The 17,483-nt window shown below is 55.1% G+C and overlaps 1 protein-coding gene across 1 annotated transcript; it reads right to left on the bottom strand.

The window, feature by feature from the left end:
- Positions 1 to 242: 242 nt before the first annotated feature.
- CDX1 (caudal type homeobox 1) lies at positions 243 to 17,128 on the bottom strand. The gene is made up of 3 exons (XM_047731897.1): positions 16,537 to 17,128; positions 2,040 to 2,185; positions 243 to 1,520 (listed from the first exon to the last, which is right to left on the bottom strand). Exons 1-3 carry the CDS (start codon positions 16,979 to 16,981, stop codon positions 1,317 to 1,319), a joined length of 795 nt encoding a protein of 264 aa, XP_047587853.1. The 5' UTR covers positions 16,982 to 17,128; the 3' UTR covers positions 243 to 1,316.
- Positions 17,129 to 17,483: the final 355 nt, after the last annotated feature.

Genomic DNA, 17,483 nt, shown 5'->3' with positions numbered 1-17,483 from the left:
TCTTTAGGACTCAATCCAAATTATCACCTCCTCCAGGAAGCCTTCCAGACCTTCTGCCCTAAGATGGGAACCCACTCTGGGCTCCCTGGAGGCTCTGTTCCTTTGATGCCCAGAGCAGAGCTCCGACTGGGAACTGCTGTGAGGCAAGGACTGTGCATTCCCTACACTTGGCCATGCCTGGCCCATGGGAGTGCCCAGTGAATATCAGTTGTGGAGTGGAAAATGAGAGCTGAAAGTGCTTGAAAAATTCAAAAACTAATAAATTGGGTCTGATGACTCTGCTTACAAAATGGACTTACAATTTTACGTAGTCTCATAGACTTACTCTAACAATGTCCTGTTTGGATCTTTCAAACACATTTTAAAGGTGACCTTGCTAGAGAAATACAGAGACTGGAGGGGACTATGCAATTGTTAGGGGAGGGTGAGGATGGTTTACACTTCTTTAGCATCTTCTTTTAAGGCTGGGTATAATGATTTTTATACCTTTTTTTTTGAAAAGAGAAAAAAAATTTATTCTTGAAGCTGCATCCAAGAGGTTCCACTCTATATACAACGTTTGCCCAGTTATGAGCTCTGTTTGGTCCAGAAAGTCCCCCAGGGACTCCCTGAGGCCTGGGGCCTGGGGCCTAAGGGATAGCCTAGGAGTGTAGGAAGTAGGCAGGTGGACCCCTCCCCCCAACCCCTTTGCCTGTCCCCGTCTGGAGACCCCACAGAGAATACTAGTGGGGGCATATGGCTTTGTAACCCAGAGGGGACGGTCATCAGAGCCTCTTGCTCTGGCCCAGGCTTATGGGCTTTGTGCTTTGCATCCAGCCTAGAGAGGGGTCAGGCTAACTCGCCATGGGGACAGTTGGAGGTAAAGCTGCAGGAAGCGGCAGGTGGAAGCTGACCTCACCCCTTCCCCTCGGGTCATGGGCTGCAACATTCCATCTTTGCTGGGCTCTAACTCCTTCCCCCTGAGTTAGTCCGGTCCCTCCAGCAGCCTTCCACCCTTGAACCCATGGAGGAGGAGGTAAGGCCTGGGGACTTATCATGGCGCCTCACTTAGCCTTCTAGGGATCGAGACCTCCCCCCTGAGGCCTAGAACACAGGAGCTGGAAAGGTCTTTATCCCACAGCCTCTAGGCATAGATGGGCCAAGGGGATGCAGGGGCTGGATTGCAACTTGTCCAAGGTTACCCAGGAGATCAGCAGCAGGGCTGGGGCTCAGATGAGGCCTCCTAGGCCCTAAGCCACATGGCCCACACCTGAGTCCCCAGGGTTTCCCCTCCCCCAGCTCGCCCCCCATCCCCGCCCACAAGGCCGGGCACAGGGCTAGGGCAGATACTCCTCCTTAACAGGCATTGGGGAGGTGGCTCCCAGGAGGCTGGCAGAGCTGGGGCACAGGCCCCCCAGGGGCGGCGCAGCTGCGGCAGGGGGTACTTCATGGGCTGGGGGCTGGGGGGGTGGGGGCTGCTGCTGCTGCTTCTTATTCACTTTGCGCTCCTTGGCTCGCCGGTTCTGGAACCAGATCTTCACCTGTGGTGTGGGAGAGCAGAGATGGGTGGTGGGGTGACCAAACGGCAGGGCACGAGGAAGAAAGGAGGGACAGCTAGGCTCTTATTCCCCCATGTGGGGTTTATGGCCTCCCTCCTGCCTCACCTCCCAGACAACTCACATCCTCCCCCACTGCTCTCGGACCCTAAAGACAATTTCTCTGTCCCCATTTTGTAAGACGCCTCCTCCAGGAAGACTTCCCTTTGTTTCCTGTAACTGCTCCCCAGCTGGGGATTTAAACAGCCACCATCCCAGCAGCTGCAGTTTATAGCTAATTAGATCCCCCATCCCCCTACTGGGGTCGGGGATATTGGGTTTTGTTTCAAGTGGGAAGATTTGGCAGTGCCTCAGTTTCTGCTGTGCCATGTGACCATGGTCAGGAAACTCAACCTCTCTTTTCTCCTCCCCGAGTCTATAATCTGCCTGACACCCTGGAGGACAGACTCCCAGTACTGCTCCCCTGGTGACAGGGCTGGTGGGGGCGGGGAGGGGCCCACACACCTGCCGCTCAGTGAGCCCCAGGTTGGCAGCGAGCTCCGCCTTCCGCCGGATGGTGATGTAACGGCTATAGTGGAACTCCTTCTCCAGTTCCAGGCGCTGGTGGTCGGTGTAGACCACGCGGTACTTGTCCTTGGTCCGGGTCTTCCCTGAGAAGCAGAGGGGCCAGGAGGGGAGGTGAGTGGGTGGGGTGGGGGGGTTTCTGCAAATCTCAAGCAGGGCCGCGGGGAGGACACAATCCAGAACCCTGAAAGCAGGACCCTGAGGTGGGGAGGGACGCCCACTCGGTCCTGGGGGTAACGATCGTTCCCCCTGGGGGTCAGGCTCGGAGACCCCCAACCTGAGAGGCAAGCGCTGCTCTCAAGCCTGTTCGGGGAGGCACGAGGCTCAGAGAGGAGAAGCAGTCTGCTCAGGGACCCACGGCAAACTGCTGGTGGAGTCGGGGTTTCAGTCCAGCTCCCCTGACCCAGAGCCCTCTGCCAATCCGCCAGCTCCACCAGCTCTCCCCACCCCACCCCACCCCCGCAGTTTCCAGGTGCAGCAGGGCAACAGACACGTGGGGGGCTTGGGAAAAACACAGCTTTCTGGGCACCCCTGACCCTGTGAGCCAGAAAGCCTGGGGAGTCGAGCTGGCATTTTCTTTTATTTTTTTAGATTTTATTTATTTATTTTTTTAAGCAATCTCTACACCCCAAGTGGGGATAGAACTCACAACCCTGAGATGGAGTCGCAGGTTCTGCCGACTGAGTCACCCACGGCCCCCTAGAATCTGCATTTTTAATAAGCTCCCCGGGTGGTTCTGATTCAGGATCCTGAGACCATGGGTCCTCACACCAGAGACACAGGGACACCGGGCAGCCCAGGGTGGATAGAGACCAAGGACAAGTCAGTGGCTCCTCTCTCCAGGATAGGGGGGAGAGTGGGGAAGAGCCACCACGGACAGAGGTGGAAGCTTGCCACTCAGTCCTGGGCTGGCTGCTCCATACTTCCTGTCAAATGCCTGGCGGCTGCTGGCCCAACAGAAAAGCCGAGGGCCTGTCAGCTACCTGAAAAGGCCCCAGCCCTGGACACCAAACCCCGGGTCTGCCCAGAGCCATCCACTCCACTCCACTGCCTCCTCTGTGGACACAGAGCCATGACTCAGGCTCAGGTGACAAATATTTACTGAGCTCCTGGTGTGGGCCAATCACTGGGGTACACCAGCTAGCCAAACTTAAAAAAGTCCCTACTCTCAATGAAATTAGGTTCTCTTGGAGCCTAGTCAAAATAATCAGAGATCCAAATACTTTGATATGTTAATGCTAAGTATTTGATATGTTAATTGATAAGTATTCCTGAGAAGAAGGAGGCAGGAAAAAAGGACTGGGAATTTGGGGGAGGAGAGAGTATACGATTTTAAGAAGAGTAGTTCAGGAATGACTTACCAAGAAGGGAAATTTAGGCAAAGATCTAAAGAAGGTCAGGGGAAGGGTCATGCGGTATCTGGTGAAGAGGGCTGCAGGTGCAGGGAACAGCGAGTGCAAAGGCCCTGTGGTGGGACCATGCCTGACACCTGATGTGTGAGGAACAGTGCAGAGGCTGGTATAGCCAGAGTACAGTGAGCAAGGACAGGGGGGCAGGTTGTCCAGGGCCTTGCTGGCCATGGAAAGGACTCCAGGTTTTACTCTGTCTAGGATGGGAGCCATTGCAGGCTTCTGAGCCCAAGAGAAAGCAGGTCTGATGTAGGTTTTAATCTGGCTCTGGCTGCTGCATGGAGGACAGACTGGCAAGAAAGGGGAAGCACAGACAGGCTTGCAACAACCCAGGAGAGAGAAGGCTGTGGGTTGGCTTCTCTACAGGGCTCAGACTGAGGGCGGGAGTGGGATTTGAGGACTGTCCAGGGTTAAAGTCAGGACTCTTTGGGGCTGGGATCAGAGGTCTGTCTGGAGAGCATATTAAGAGTCATGCTTGGCCCGGACTGGTGCGGGGGCCTGACTAAACACCAGTTTCCTTTGTAAGAAGCTCAGTACTCGGCTATAAATAGGAGGCACACGCAAGCACTTTCAGACCTGCACATGTCCACCAGGGCATGGCAGGTCTTGGAATAACCGAGGACCCTGTTCCACCTCAATCAATTGCCCCCACGCAGCCTGGACCTCACCTCCCAGGGTCACGGCTCTGGCTCTGCCTGTCCCTTGGCACCCCCATGCTAACCACCCACCCCCTCTTCCAGCTCCTGCCCCACTACCAAGCCCACGCAGCTTGGCAGGACAGCCGCTGGGCTCCCCAAGAGCCAAATGGTTTTGCAGAAAATGGGAGACAACAGATGTTTCTGGGCTTTTTTTCCTTGGATTTCCTGCCAGAGCAGCAGAACTTCACTGGACACTTCCATATCCACTGACCTCAGCCTACCACCCGATGTAGCACGGGACAACATCGGCCCTCGGCCAGGCCTGGCCCAGGAAAGGGACAAGGGAGTGGCTGCTGAGGCCTTGGCTCCAGATGGGTCCTTCCTTGGCCTAGAAAATTCAACGCCGACTCAAAAACAGTTCTGCCTAATGTGCCACCCCCAGAGCCCAGCAGAGCTCCGAATCTTCACTGGGCTAAAGCCAAAAGGGCTCAGTTTAGTCTCCTCCCATTTTACAGATGAAGAGACTGAGGTTCAGGCAGCTAATACAGATGCTGGAGGTCCAAGTAAGAGAGGCTTTGTAAATCCTTCAAGTCCGAGCTCCCCTGCACAGTTAGGGTCACCGAAGCCCTGGACAAGTGTGGACCTGCCCAAAGCCATGTCACCCGGTCTAGAGTTCCACTCCCTACTCTTGGCACAACTCTTCACCCCATCAGGCTTAGAGTCCATAAAGCCCCCTAAGAAGTCTCCTGAGCCTTAGCAACAGAAGCTCAAACAGCAGACCACCTGTCTGTTTGTACTTGTGGGAAGGGAGGGGCCAGATCATGGGGAAGGTGGGCCCCAGAGAGCTCTGGGCCGGGGCTAGATGGTCCGCAGGCTGGGTGGGCCCTTGGAAATGCCTAGAACACTCACAGTCTAAAGTGGGGGGACGAATCTGCCTTCCCCCCAAACAGCCTGAGAAATTACAAGTAGGGCTTGTGAAAGACCCTTTTCCTCAGGCACCCAGTACTCACTCCCATCTTTTCTGATGAGCAAGTGGGGCTCCATCATACCCATTTTCATAGATGGGGAAATGGGGGCTCAGAAAGGGACCCATCCTTCTTGAGGGCCATCCTGCCTGGTATTGCTATCAACCCTGGGCTCAAGTGACCCCAACTGTGGCCTGACCCTTCCAGATTTAAGGAGCGGGGACCTAGACAGGGGATAGCACTCTAGCTGCATAATTATTTCTCTTTGTAATAGCAGGGCTGCCAGGGAGATCCCAGCCCACAGGCCCCGTCACCTCCTTGCTGGGCCCAGGAGATGGGCTGGTGGGCTCAGGTACCACTGACCAACTTTTTCCTAGTGGAGCTCTCAAATCACACCATTTCATGGCTAAGAAAATGGCTCTGCCAAAGAACAAAACATTTGGTATCTTGCTGTGGTCCAGGAACCGAGAAATCCCATATGCTATCCAGGGGGTAATAAGGCAACATCCTCCTTGGAGCCCAACTTGGTAACATCTAGCCTCCCTTAATACGCACTCACCCTCTGACCCATTAATCCCACTTCCAGGAAGTGATCTCACAGAAAAATGCCCAAAGCCATTGCTGTTTCAAAAGGCACAGGACTAAAAGCAATGTACATGTCTACAAGTAGGGTACTTGTTAGAGGTGCCTGTGGGGCTCAGCGGGTTAAGCGGCTGCCTTCAGTTCAGGTCAAGATCTCAGGGTCCCGCATCAGGCTCCATGCTCAGTGCGGGGTCTGCTTGTCCCTCTCCCTCTGCCCCTCCCCCCAGCTCAGACTCTCTTTCATTTGCCCACTTTCTCTCACTCAAAAAATAAATAAATAAAATCCTAAAAAAAAAAAAGTTAAATAAAAGATGGCACATTCATGGACAGCAACATTATGCAGTCATTAAAAAGAAATTATAAAGCTCCCCACATACTAATATGCAGCAATTTCTAAGATATATTGAGTTTTTAAAAAAAAAAGCCAAGACATAGAATGTTGTGAATTTTATGTTACTCTTTTTGTGTAATAGCTCGACACACACACACACACACACACTCATACATGTGTAGGTAGAGTTTTTTCTGAAAGGAAATATAAATCAATAACAAGCCTATGGAGAAGGAACCAGAAGCTGTGGGGCCACAGATAAGTGAGAGTCTTTGGGATGACCCTTTCTTCTTCTTTCATTTCTTTCTTTTTCTTTTCTTTTCTTTCTTTCTTTCTTTCTTTCTTTCTTCCTTCCTTCCTTCCTTCCTTCCTTCCTTTCCTTTCTTTTCTTTCCTTCCTTCCCCCCCCTCTTTTTTTTTTACTGTGTGCGAGGTGAATTTGTATTTTTTTATGATTATTTTTTTAAAAGAGAGAGTAGGCTCCATGCCTAGCACTGAACCTGGAGTGGGGCTCGATCTCATGACCCTGAGATCATGACCTGGGCCGAAATCAAGAGTCGGGCACTTCACCGACTGAGCCACCCTGGTGCCCCTGAGTTTGTATTTTAATGACAGTCAGGAGCCCTGGGCTCTAGCCTCTGAGCCAGAACTCTCAACTGCCCCAAGCCGCCCTCCCTTCCCCCTTCTGTGAGCACCTGTGCCACCCCAGGAGCCTAGGAGGGAGGGGACAGGGAGGTGCGTGAGAGCAGCGGGTAGGGAGAGGGCCCCAGGATGAATGATTTACAGGCCCCTGGGACACTGGTGTGGAGAGGGAAGTCTGGGCTCCTGCAACAGGTGTCTGATGGGGGCCAGCCCCTCCCAGCCACCTAATGAGTAACCCTCTGGGCCAGATGCCAGTGCAAGGGGGCAGGATGGTGGCAGGGGAGCCCCCTCTGGCTCTTCAGTGGTAAGTGCAGCAGAGAAGACGCTTGGATAACTCACCCGAAGGAGAGGCTTCCTCTTTGCTCTGGCTTTGGGATTCGAGTAATGGCCCATCCACATGCATCAGGCTGCTGGGAAGATAGCACATTTCCCTTCTCCTAAAGCATGCACAGTGGAGGTCCTGGGAAGCTTTTCAAAAGCACAGATTCTAGGCCAGAAATTCAGATTCAGTGAGGCTAAAATGAGACTCACGGATTTGCTACTTGATTGGCTGTCCTGGGACCCTGACACTTGGCTGTTGGGACAAATAGACCTCTGGGATTGGGCAGGACAGCTTCTCACTGGCTAGGTGACCCAGGACTGGTCACCCCATCTTTCTGGGCTTCATTCTCTGTATCTATAAAGTGGAGATCACTATTATTCCAATAGTGGCCAGCCTGTCCTTGTGGCAGGTACTTGTATACACCTCTCAACAACTTCTGAAGCTGGGTAGCTGGTACCCCCTTTTTCCGACTAAGGCTCTGAGTGGTCCACACATCTGGAGGGTGGGATTTCAACTTGGGTCTGTCCAGCCTCAGAAACAGCACTAGAACCTCTCACACAGTGTGAGGTCTCCCGTCATTACCTCCAACCTCCAGGGGCACGGGGACCGCTCCAGAAAAATGGCACACATGGATGGGAAGGTCTTACTCATCCCCACCAGCGGCGGGCCGGCCATGGGGCAGAAATGGATCTGGGCAATGGGTGATGTGTTGGATGAGACTGTTTATTTATAAGGTCCCTTCCAACTTGGAAACATGAAGCTCCCAATGTTTGTTGATTCTCTGGTTGGGTTTGTTATTTTTGCTGAAAGAATTCTAAGACTGATTTCCCTGTCTGAGAGCCTAGATACTGGGCCTGCCAAGCTGAAGGAGAGGGGGCAGGAGGCACAGTGGCTGGCAATGGGGCCTCCCCATCCAGCCTGGGCCAGGGGAGGACAGGGTTCAGCCTCTGCCCCCAGGGCGGGGTGGGGTGGCTCCAAGAAAGTCACATGGCCTCTGGGTCAGCACTTCCTCTGCCCTCCTCCTGCTGGGTCCCCACAGCCCTGGGGGATGACACCACCAGCTCTGGCGCCCAGGACTGGAACATCCTTCCCGCCTCAACCCTCCATGTCCCCTCTCTGTGTGGTCCAGCCCCAGCCTGACTGTGCATCCTGATCATCCTGATCCCCCCCCCAACACACAAATACACATGCAGTGTGCACACAGGCATGCATACCAGCTTGTCCGAAAAACTCCCTCCCAGACCCATTGCATTCTGCTCTCCCACCTTCTTTAACAGCCCTTGGGGTTTCTGAACCACTAGTTGATGTCAGTAGGTCTTGGTCCCAGTTCTGTGCCATCTGTGTGGTCATAAAGAAGTCCCTTCTCCTCTCTGGGCCTCAGTTTCTCCTGTGCCTCAGAAGAAGGGCAGCCCCGAGGGCCTGGAGATTCTGAAGTTCTGTGCAGCTCGGAGCCCTCCTCTCAGGCCTTGGGCCTGGATATGACCAATCCTTAGCTAATGGACTTGACGAGCAAATGAACTTCTTTAGGCTTTGGACATGAAAGCAGTTTATAGAGGGCAAAGAGCTAAGGGGATGTCAAGGAGAGCTGAGCTATTTGCGGAAGCGGAGGTTAGAGGAGTCCCTTGGGAGAATGAGGAATGCCGCCTGATAGGGAGCCGCAGGGTAAGGAACACACTGGCCTGGGAGTGGGGAGACCTGGCCCAGCCACCAGCTGGACAGGCCATGTTCAGTTTGGACTAGATTCCCCATCCCACTGGCAGGAGGTGGACTTCTGCGCGGGGCCGCCCAGACCCAGCCAGTTAGATGCTGACCTAACTGGTCAACAGGGAATGGCTGTCCCTTGCCGGACCATGAAGCTGTCTACTGGGCCCCGACTGGATCCTTGTTCCAGCTAAGTTGCCAGTTCCAGGCAGCTCCTTCATGGTTCCTCATTCAAGCCCTGGAGCAGGGGTGAGGCTGGCGTGGGGGTGAGGGGTCCTGCAGCCTCAGGCAAGCTTCTCCTTCCCACCACTGCCCTCCTTTCCAGGCACAGCGCTCAGTCAGCACTGCGTCCTCTCCTTCCGGGCCACCTGGCTATTGTCGTCTGTCCCCTGCCTCGTCTTCTCCATGGAGGCCCACGGTCTGGCTTGGCTGTGGGAGGCAGCAAAGAGGACAGAAACTGCAGGGGCAGGTAGACCTGTCTGTTCTACCCCAGCCTGGCCACAGGCCAGTGGTGTGAACCCAGCAAGGCCCTACCCCTCTTTGGATCCCGGGATATTCACCTGTCAACTGAGGACATGGTCCCCCTCAGAGGGACGTAGAGATGAGGTGTGGGAACCTATTGAACAAGGTAATTATTAATAAAAGCTAGTCAATGATGATGAGGATGACCATAGAGACAGAAGAGGCCTGAGAGGCCCCTAGGTGGAGAATAAGGAGCCCATCAGGAACAGATGACTATTCTAAGAACTCTTGAGAGGGCTTGTCCTGCATTGTCCCAAATGACAGCTCCAAGCCACATGTGGCTACTTAAATTGAAATTAACCAAAGAGAATTAAGAATTCAGCTCTTGAGTCACATGAGCCATCTTCCAAGGGCCAGAGAGACTCGTGCTGCTGGTGGTTGGAACCCTGGACCAAACAGATTCAGAGCATTTCCTCCATCACAGAAAAGTTCTACTGGACAGCCCCGCTAACCCAAGCTCCCCCCCGAGCCAGAGGCCCACAGCGGCATCGCCTCCTAACCAGACTGTGCCTGTCCTCTCCACAAAGCAGTCTGGTCTCCCAGCGACAACCCACTTGTATTTTTCCATAAAAAAAAAACTAAACAAAACACAAGGGTCACCCTTGGTCCAGAACAGCCCTTCCAAGACTAGCAAACAGCAACTGTGTCCCTTCAAGTCTCTCCCTGACCTGAACAGCCTGAGGCCCCCCTGAGCTGTTTCCCAGGGTGTGTTCCAGCCTTGCCCTACCTGGTCATCCTCGGCCCGGGTCCCGAGGTCTCCCATTCTGGGTGAGGTCCAGGGAGGGGCTCTGGATTCCAGCCCTCTCCTAGCTCCCTAGGTGACCTTTGCAAATCTCCTCCCCTCAGTGCCCTGCTCCAGGTCTGGTGCTCACCCAGTCTCATGATGGTGCGTGACACACAGGGAGTACTGGATGAGTCCTTGCGGAACATGACGCAGACCTCCTGCTTCCCAGCGGGGCCTCCTCTCAGTAAATGGCCACCACCTTCCCGATACTCAGGCCAAAAGCCGAGGTGGCACGTCCGGCTCCCACAGCCAATCCGTCAGCTGGTCAGCTCAATCTCCAAAGGACATCTTCCTGGAGGCTTTCTCAAAGCCACGAATCTAATGCAGAGGTGTGCACGAGATCCTGGGGTCAGAAATACCTACACTTGAGAAAATGCTGGGCACGGGCTGAGTACTCAGTAGATCCCGCTTATATCCTTATTGCTATGCTGGGTGCTCGGGACCTGTTAAATAGTTCATTCCCCCCTTTTGTGGTGGGGTGCAGATTAAAAACAAACTAAGAAAATCTTCACAAACGTATTAGTATGAAGGAAAGTAAGTCTAGAGCTGAGAGCTAGATTAAGTGGCAGGGGCAGGGGCTGGGGGGACCTACTCTAATTAGCTTGTCTCCTCCAGGAGGCGACATCTAAGTTGGAACCTGAAGGTTGGAGAGGTTTCTGTGTCACTAATGAAGGGGATGTTCCAGGAACGGCATGTGCAAAGGCCCTACGGCACAGAGTAGCGGAGGAAGGAGCAGCAGTGCCAGCTCCCCGAGAGGGCCTGTCTGCCTCATTCTGGCCCAAATCCCCAGCCTGCCTGAAGGAATGAATGAATGAGAGAGGCACGTGATCAGCCTGGAGAGACCAGCAGAGCTCTCTGCCCTGGCATGAGGGGTTTGAATTTGATTTCAAGAGCAATGGGAAGTCACCGGAAGGTGCCGAGCTTGGAGCATCAATCTTGGCTTTCACTAACGTCTGCTCACTCATCTGTGTTGATGCAGAGGGACCTATGCACCCCTACGAGCTTGGGGGCTGAGCATGGCGTGGGGAGTGTTCGACAGGTTAACCCATGTTGACTCTAAATGCACCCAGTGTTTCCAAACCCCAGGAGCTCCAGGACAGAAACTAGAGGGCCAGCGCATTAAGATAACTTGCTACTGACAAGCCAGACCCTGCCGTTAACAAAGCCATTTTGGACCTTCACAGTGATTCCCTAAGCTCTCAGCCGCAGTAGCTACCAAAGCCGGGGTGGGAGGGGTGGTGGTGGTGGATAAAACACCCAACCAAAAAAAGCCTTCTGCCACCTTCTAACTGGGTCATTCCCCTTCCCAGCTACATCTGAGAGATGAGGTGTCAAACGCAGCTTCTGCCTAGAGAACCGGTTTTAAACAACCTGGCCCCTGCTGGGCCCACCCTCCCCCATCATCTTCTCCCCGGCTCTTCCCCAACCAGCCTCCTCCCCCCACTGCCCCCCTCCCCCACCCTGGGCTGGGACATGCATGGGGAGGGGTCTGGGGCTGCTGTGTGTATTGCTTTATTTGACAGAGGCTCCTTAGGCGGTAGAGTCTGGGTCTGGACCCCACACTTCCGCATCCTGGCTGTGTGAGCTGCAGCAGGCACCCTACCCTCTCTGAGCCTCATTAACTTTATCTGTAAGATGAGGCCAATAATAGATCCTCACACCTCTGAGTGTTGTTAGTTGTTATGAAGCTTGAGTGAGAAGACCCATGTGAGGTTCTTGGCACACTGCCTGGCATGCGGTAAGGACTCAGTCAACACCACAGTTCCCAGCTTTATCATGGGCTCCTACTTAGCATGAGGCCTGGTGAGAAGGATGGGGCTGACCACAAGTCCTTGAGATGGAAGCGATAAACAAGACAGCGGTGAGCGTTGTTACAAGAACCTGACACAGTGCTTGGAGGGGAGGGAACCCAGGAGGGCTTTCTAGAGGAGACGGCCTTGGTGAAGGTACAGCGTTTGAGCTGGTGAAGATGTAGGAGGGTAGGAGGAGATGAAGAAGGGTAGTTTAGATGGAGGGAACCAGACTGGAGAGGCGGGGAGTGTGAGGTGTGTGTTTCCATGCACCTGCTAAGGACTGGTAGAGAAGGTCATAGGCACAGACACTCTTCCTACCTACCATGCCCCAAGCATAGGGGCTGGGCTTGATGGGCACCATGGCTTCAAGGTGCAATCCTATTGTTATCCTAATGTTAGAGTAAAAGAAACTGAGGCTCAGGGAAATGATCTAAGTTAACTTGCCCAAGGCTATGCAGCTTCTAACAGAAATGCACTCCCAGGCCTGAGGCTCCAAAGCCCAGGCTTTAGCCATCCCCAGTAAGCACTTCCATATCTAGACAAACTAGTTGGGACAGTGGCATCAAAAGTGGGTTTGAGCCAGTTCTCAAGTGCCACAGAAATGGGGCTGGATCTGACAGCAATGTAACGGCATATAACAAAATGGGAATTCCGTAGCAATGGGGAGCCATGGAATGTTGAGCAGGAGATGTGCCTTGAAAAGGCAAATCTGGTGATGACTGTGAAGATAGCTGGGGCATCAGAGAGAGGCTGAAGGAGAGAGGCCAAGCTGGTGGCTGTGGCAGTGGGCCAAGGGAGAGGGTCTAGAATGTGGGGGGACAGGGCAGGGCTCCTCCCCTCCCTGGGCCTCAGTGTCTCCATCTGAAAGCTGAAGGGACTGGACCAAGACCTGAACCCTACTGCTATAGTCTCATCATCTCAACAAGCATCTTCCTCGTTGTGTGGGACCTCAGCCTACCCCAGAGGCCACTGACCTGGGAAGTACTGTTTATTCATAAGGAAGGGATGCTGGGCCTTTGACAGGATGATGTCTGACCCCCCCCCTTTTTTTTAAGATTTTTTTAAGATTTATTTGACAGAGAGAGATCACGAGCATGCAGAGGCAAGGCAGGGGGGTGGGAAACAGACTCCTGCTGAGCAGAGAGCCCAATGCAGGGCTTGATCCCAGGACCCTAAGATCATGACCTGACCTGAAGTCTGAGGCTTAACCCACTGAGTCACCCAGGCACTCCGATGTTTGACCCTCTTAATGAAAATGCTGCTATTTGTAGATGCAAACAGGGAGGACCACAAAGGAGAACCCCTTGTAGTCTTTTCCTATCCTGGCCTCAACCAGGTGATGGTAATCCCTCAGAACTGGGTAATATTTTGATGACGGGATGAAGCCCAAGAGCCTCTCTCTCATCTTTCTGGTTCTCACTGTCCCTCCTTAGGATAAACCTGGGTCATAGGGGCACCTGGGTGGCTCAGTCGGTTAAGCATCTGCCTTTGGCTCAGCTCATGATCCCAGAGTCCTGGGATCAAATCCCGCATCAGGCTCCCTGTTCCACGGGGAGCCTGCTTCTCCCTTTCCCTTTGAGTGCTGCTCCCCCTGCTTGTGCTCTTTCTCTCTCTGTCTCTCTCTCTCCCCATGTCAAATAAATAAATAAATAGATTCTTAGGTGGGGGGAACCACAGGTCATAGTTCCAGTCCTAGCCTCAGCTACACCGAGTCCTCAGCTGGGGAGGGAGGACCATCCCAGGAGGGAGAGGGGAGCAACCAGTCTTCCACCCCTGCCATGAACTTGCTCAGCTCAAAGGTCAGGGGTCCTATCCCTAGGGCTGGGACCACAGAAACATGTCAAAGCCAAGATCTCATCTCTTCCTTTTCCTCTTGGTTGTCGTTGCTGTTCCTCACACTTGTCCTGTTCATTCATTCAACAAAATGTACTGAGTCCCTACTAAATGTCATGCACTACAGTGGTGCCTGGAAGGTAGTGATGGGTCAAATGGATGTGGCTCTGGACCTCATGGGTGCTCCTTTGGTGGGTGGGCGGGTGGGTGGGGAAGTAGACAGCGCACAGACACACAGATAAGGAAGTAAGTTGAAGTCAGGGTTGGTGCTCTGAAGGAAACACAGTGAAGATTATCGATATGTATGGGGGAGCCTTCCTTGGGAAATCATGGAGTACCTCTCTGAGGAGACAGCCATTAAGCTAAGACCTGAAGGGTGAGAACGAGGTAGGCCTGCAAAGAGTTAGGGTACAGGGGCTTCCAGGAAGAGGGAAAGCAGCTGGTAAGAAGACCTGGTACCACAAGACCAGGTGGCTGGCAACACTTGCTGTGGGGGGCAGGGGCACAGGGTGGGCGCTGGCGTGTACTGACCTTCCCTTTGCCATCCTAGAGAACAGCATTATACAAGCACCATCCTAGAGACCCTGGGATCTTCATTGCCCAGAAGGAGAAACTGAGACCAAAGTTGGGGGGGGGGGGCACAGCCTGGCCTCTCTCTCTCTGAGAGGGTCTGTCACTCCATCCTGATTCTGCCAATTTTGCCCCATCTCTGGAGCACTGGTTGGAATCAGATGGCCCTGGGCAGACAGGCAGCAGCTTCTAGCTTCTAGAAAGCTGATGGTCCTGAGTCCTTGGCAGAATGGGTCTAACCTGGTTTCTGGTGCAGCCCCTTTCCTTGGGAGCCTGCAGACTTCCCTGGGCTCTCTCTTTCTACTTTCTGGGAATAAAGGGGGAAAGGTTTTTTTGGCATTTGGGCAGACGTACTGCTAGGGCCCCATCTGCCTGGGGACAACAGTTTCCAAATGACTTTTGAGACCAGAGGCTGGGTGGTGTTCGCAAGAGGCTCCTGTGTCCAGAAAGAAAAAGGGTTTTGGCTGAAGTCACACAGCCTGAAAACTCCCCCACGCCTCCCACCAGTCCTCTGATGTCCACTGGTGCACTCTCTCCAGGTCCTTGCTCCTGAGGAACTCCTCCTGCATTTGGGACTCATCTCCATCTCCAAAGTTGCCTGATCAGCAGGCACAACACTGGAATAGAGGGGCAGGAAAAGCAGGCTTCCCTCTCCAGGGGACGGACACAGAACCAGGGGGATGGGGAGGTCAGTGGCCCCTGACACCTTCTCTCATTTAATCTCATGCAGGGTTCTCAACCAGAGTTAATGGAAAATTTTTCAGAAGCTTCTAGAACCCCTCACTTTGTCTGCGGAATTAGGCAACACTTTCTTTCTAGACAGAAGACTTATATTTTCTCCACCAGATTTTTCAAAAGCTCCTTTTATAACTTCAGCAAAAGTATAAGACCCTTCCCTATCATGTCACAGATGGTAAAACTGAGACCCAGGAAAGATGATCAATTAAAGAGAAGCTATTGTTGAGAGGGTGAGAACACAGGCTTGGCGATCAGTCTGCTGGGGTTCGAGTCCCAGCCCCACCCCCATTTACTGGTCATATGGCTTCGTGCAAGGATTTAACCTCTCTAGGTTACATCCTCAAGGGTTTAACCTCTCTAGGCCACAGATTTTTCACATTAAAAATGGCTATGATAACGGTACTTACAATAACGCTGTGAGAAATCACAGCAGTGCCTGGCCCGTTAGTAAGTGCCATAACATTAGCTGTCCTTATTTAGCCAAGGTCACGCAAAGGAGAGGCCTCCGGAGGCCGACAGGAGCTTCTGTGTCCCCGGGACTCCCAAGAAGGTGCTCTGATTATGGCCAGACCTCCCCAGCATCTGCCCCGGGAGCGAGGAGTGTGTATGGGGACACGGGATGGAAGAGAGCGAGGAGGTGGGGGAAGTCCCAGGCTCCCTCCCAGCTGGGGGAAGAGGGGGAGGGGACGGACATCAAAGGGTGGGCAGGCCGACTTCCCGCCCCTAAAGCCAGGTGGCCTTTGTCAGGACAGGCCGGACACAGTCGGGACAATGGGGTATCGTGTTCACTTTCCGGCCAACAGGAGTCACTACCGAGCTAAGGCGCAGTCTGTTACATGACAAAGGGGGGACCTATAAAGGAGGTCAGGCCGCCCCTCATTAAAGCCAGCCCTTTGTCCTGCCCCCTCCTCTGCCTTTGAAGAGGGTGGATCAGAGAGGCCTGCCTGGGGGCAAGAGGCTCACAGTCTCAGGAGCCAAACAGTAGCCACCTTCCCAACTGCTCCTGCTTGCCCCTCCCCCAGGGTCAAGAGTTCAGGGAGGGCCCTGGGATGGTAAGGTAGGGAGCCCCCACACCAGTGTAACCGAAGAGGGCTCTGTTGCAGTCCAAAGGCTAGGAGCCACAGTCTCTCCCCTGCACCGATGGGGGTGCTGAGACCTGGACAGGAAAGTGGCTGGCCTGTGTCAGCAGGTCGCCCCTTCTGGGGACCGTTGGCAGCTAGCTTCCTCTCGGGGCTGGGACAGGGGTGGAAGCAGCCGATGACGAGCGGGGCCAGGGATGCTCAAGGGCCCTGGGCTCAGTCTGGGATCTGCGCTCTAGTTCCCGCCTGGCCAGGCGACCACAGGCGCGTTTCTTCACGTCTCGGGGTCTCTGTTCCCTTAATCTACACAGACAGACGGGCCGTGCTTACCGAGGCTCAGCAGGCTGGGATTCGGAAGGGACAGGCTGAGGGACAAGCGCCCCACGACCAGAGTGGTCAGGGAGGCCCCAGTGGGAACCCTTCCAGAGCCGGGGCAGGGGTTAGACAGGGGGCCACTGGGCCTCACCCTAGCACCTGCCGGTGCCCAAGGGAACGGTCTGGAGGCGCCGGGCGAGGGAGGGATCCTTACCGCTGCCACCGCCGCCTCCAGCCGCCACGCTGCGCCGCATCCACTCGTAGGGCGTCCGCCTTTGCGCTCCGGGCGACGACGGTGCGCCCGGGCCGCCGAGGGGCTGCGCTAGGAGGCTTGGGCCCGGCCCAGGGGGCGCGGGCACCGGGCTAAAGTCCGGAGGGGGCCCGAATGCCAGCGGGGCTGGGCTGGCGGCGGGGGCCGCGGGGCCTGGGCCGTAGGCGGCGGCCCAGTCGTCCTTGGGCGCGGAGAAGGGCGCGCTCCAGGCCGCAGAGGGTGCCGGGGCAGGCTCCACGTGAGAGTAGCCGGTGAAGTCGGGGTACTGCGGGGGTCCCTGGGGCGCAGGCGGGGGGCCGTAGGCTTGCGCGCCCAGGCCGAGGCTCGCGGGCCTGGCGGGGCCGGGGTAGACCGGAGAATCCTTGTCCAGCACATAGCCCACGTACATGGTGGCCGCGGGGGCCCGCGCGCATGCTGGGCCCTGGAGCCGCCGCTGCCGGCCGCCCCGACGAGCAGACTGCTCACCTGAACTCTCGGGCCCGGCCGCCGCGCCCGCCCCACCCAGGCCTTTTATAGCTCCGGGCGCCCGCGGCCCCAGCCCCGGCGGGTTTGCATTTCAAAGCGGGGGGAGCCTCAGGGCCGCGAATCAAAGGGGGAAACCCGTCGGGGGCGGGGGGTTCAAAAGGAGACAAATTGCCGCCCCAAGCGGGAGGTGGACTGGCCGGGGCCTGGAGGGGGTGGGGGCGCGGAGGGCGCGTCCCGGGCGGGAGTCCGAGGCTTCGCTGGGTGCGGGAGTCTTCTGTGGGCCCGACCGCCTAGCGCCACCAACGCTTCGTCCTCCCCAGGCCTGCCGAGTGCACCGCCCGTGGCCCCATTTTACAGGTGGAGAAAAGGGATCTGAGGGGCGGCGCGGGGGGCCCCAGGCCAGCGTCGCACAACTGCGTGGGCCC

This window comes from Lutra lutra, chromosome 5 (assembly GCF_902655055.1).
Source record: "Lutra lutra chromosome 5, mLutLut1.2, whole genome shotgun sequence".
Lineage (NCBI taxonomy): Eukaryota > Metazoa > Chordata > Mammalia > Carnivora > Mustelidae > Lutra > Lutra lutra.
The sequence above is the reverse complement of the archived record's forward strand: the minus strand, read 5'-3'. Positions and strand labels throughout refer to the sequence as shown.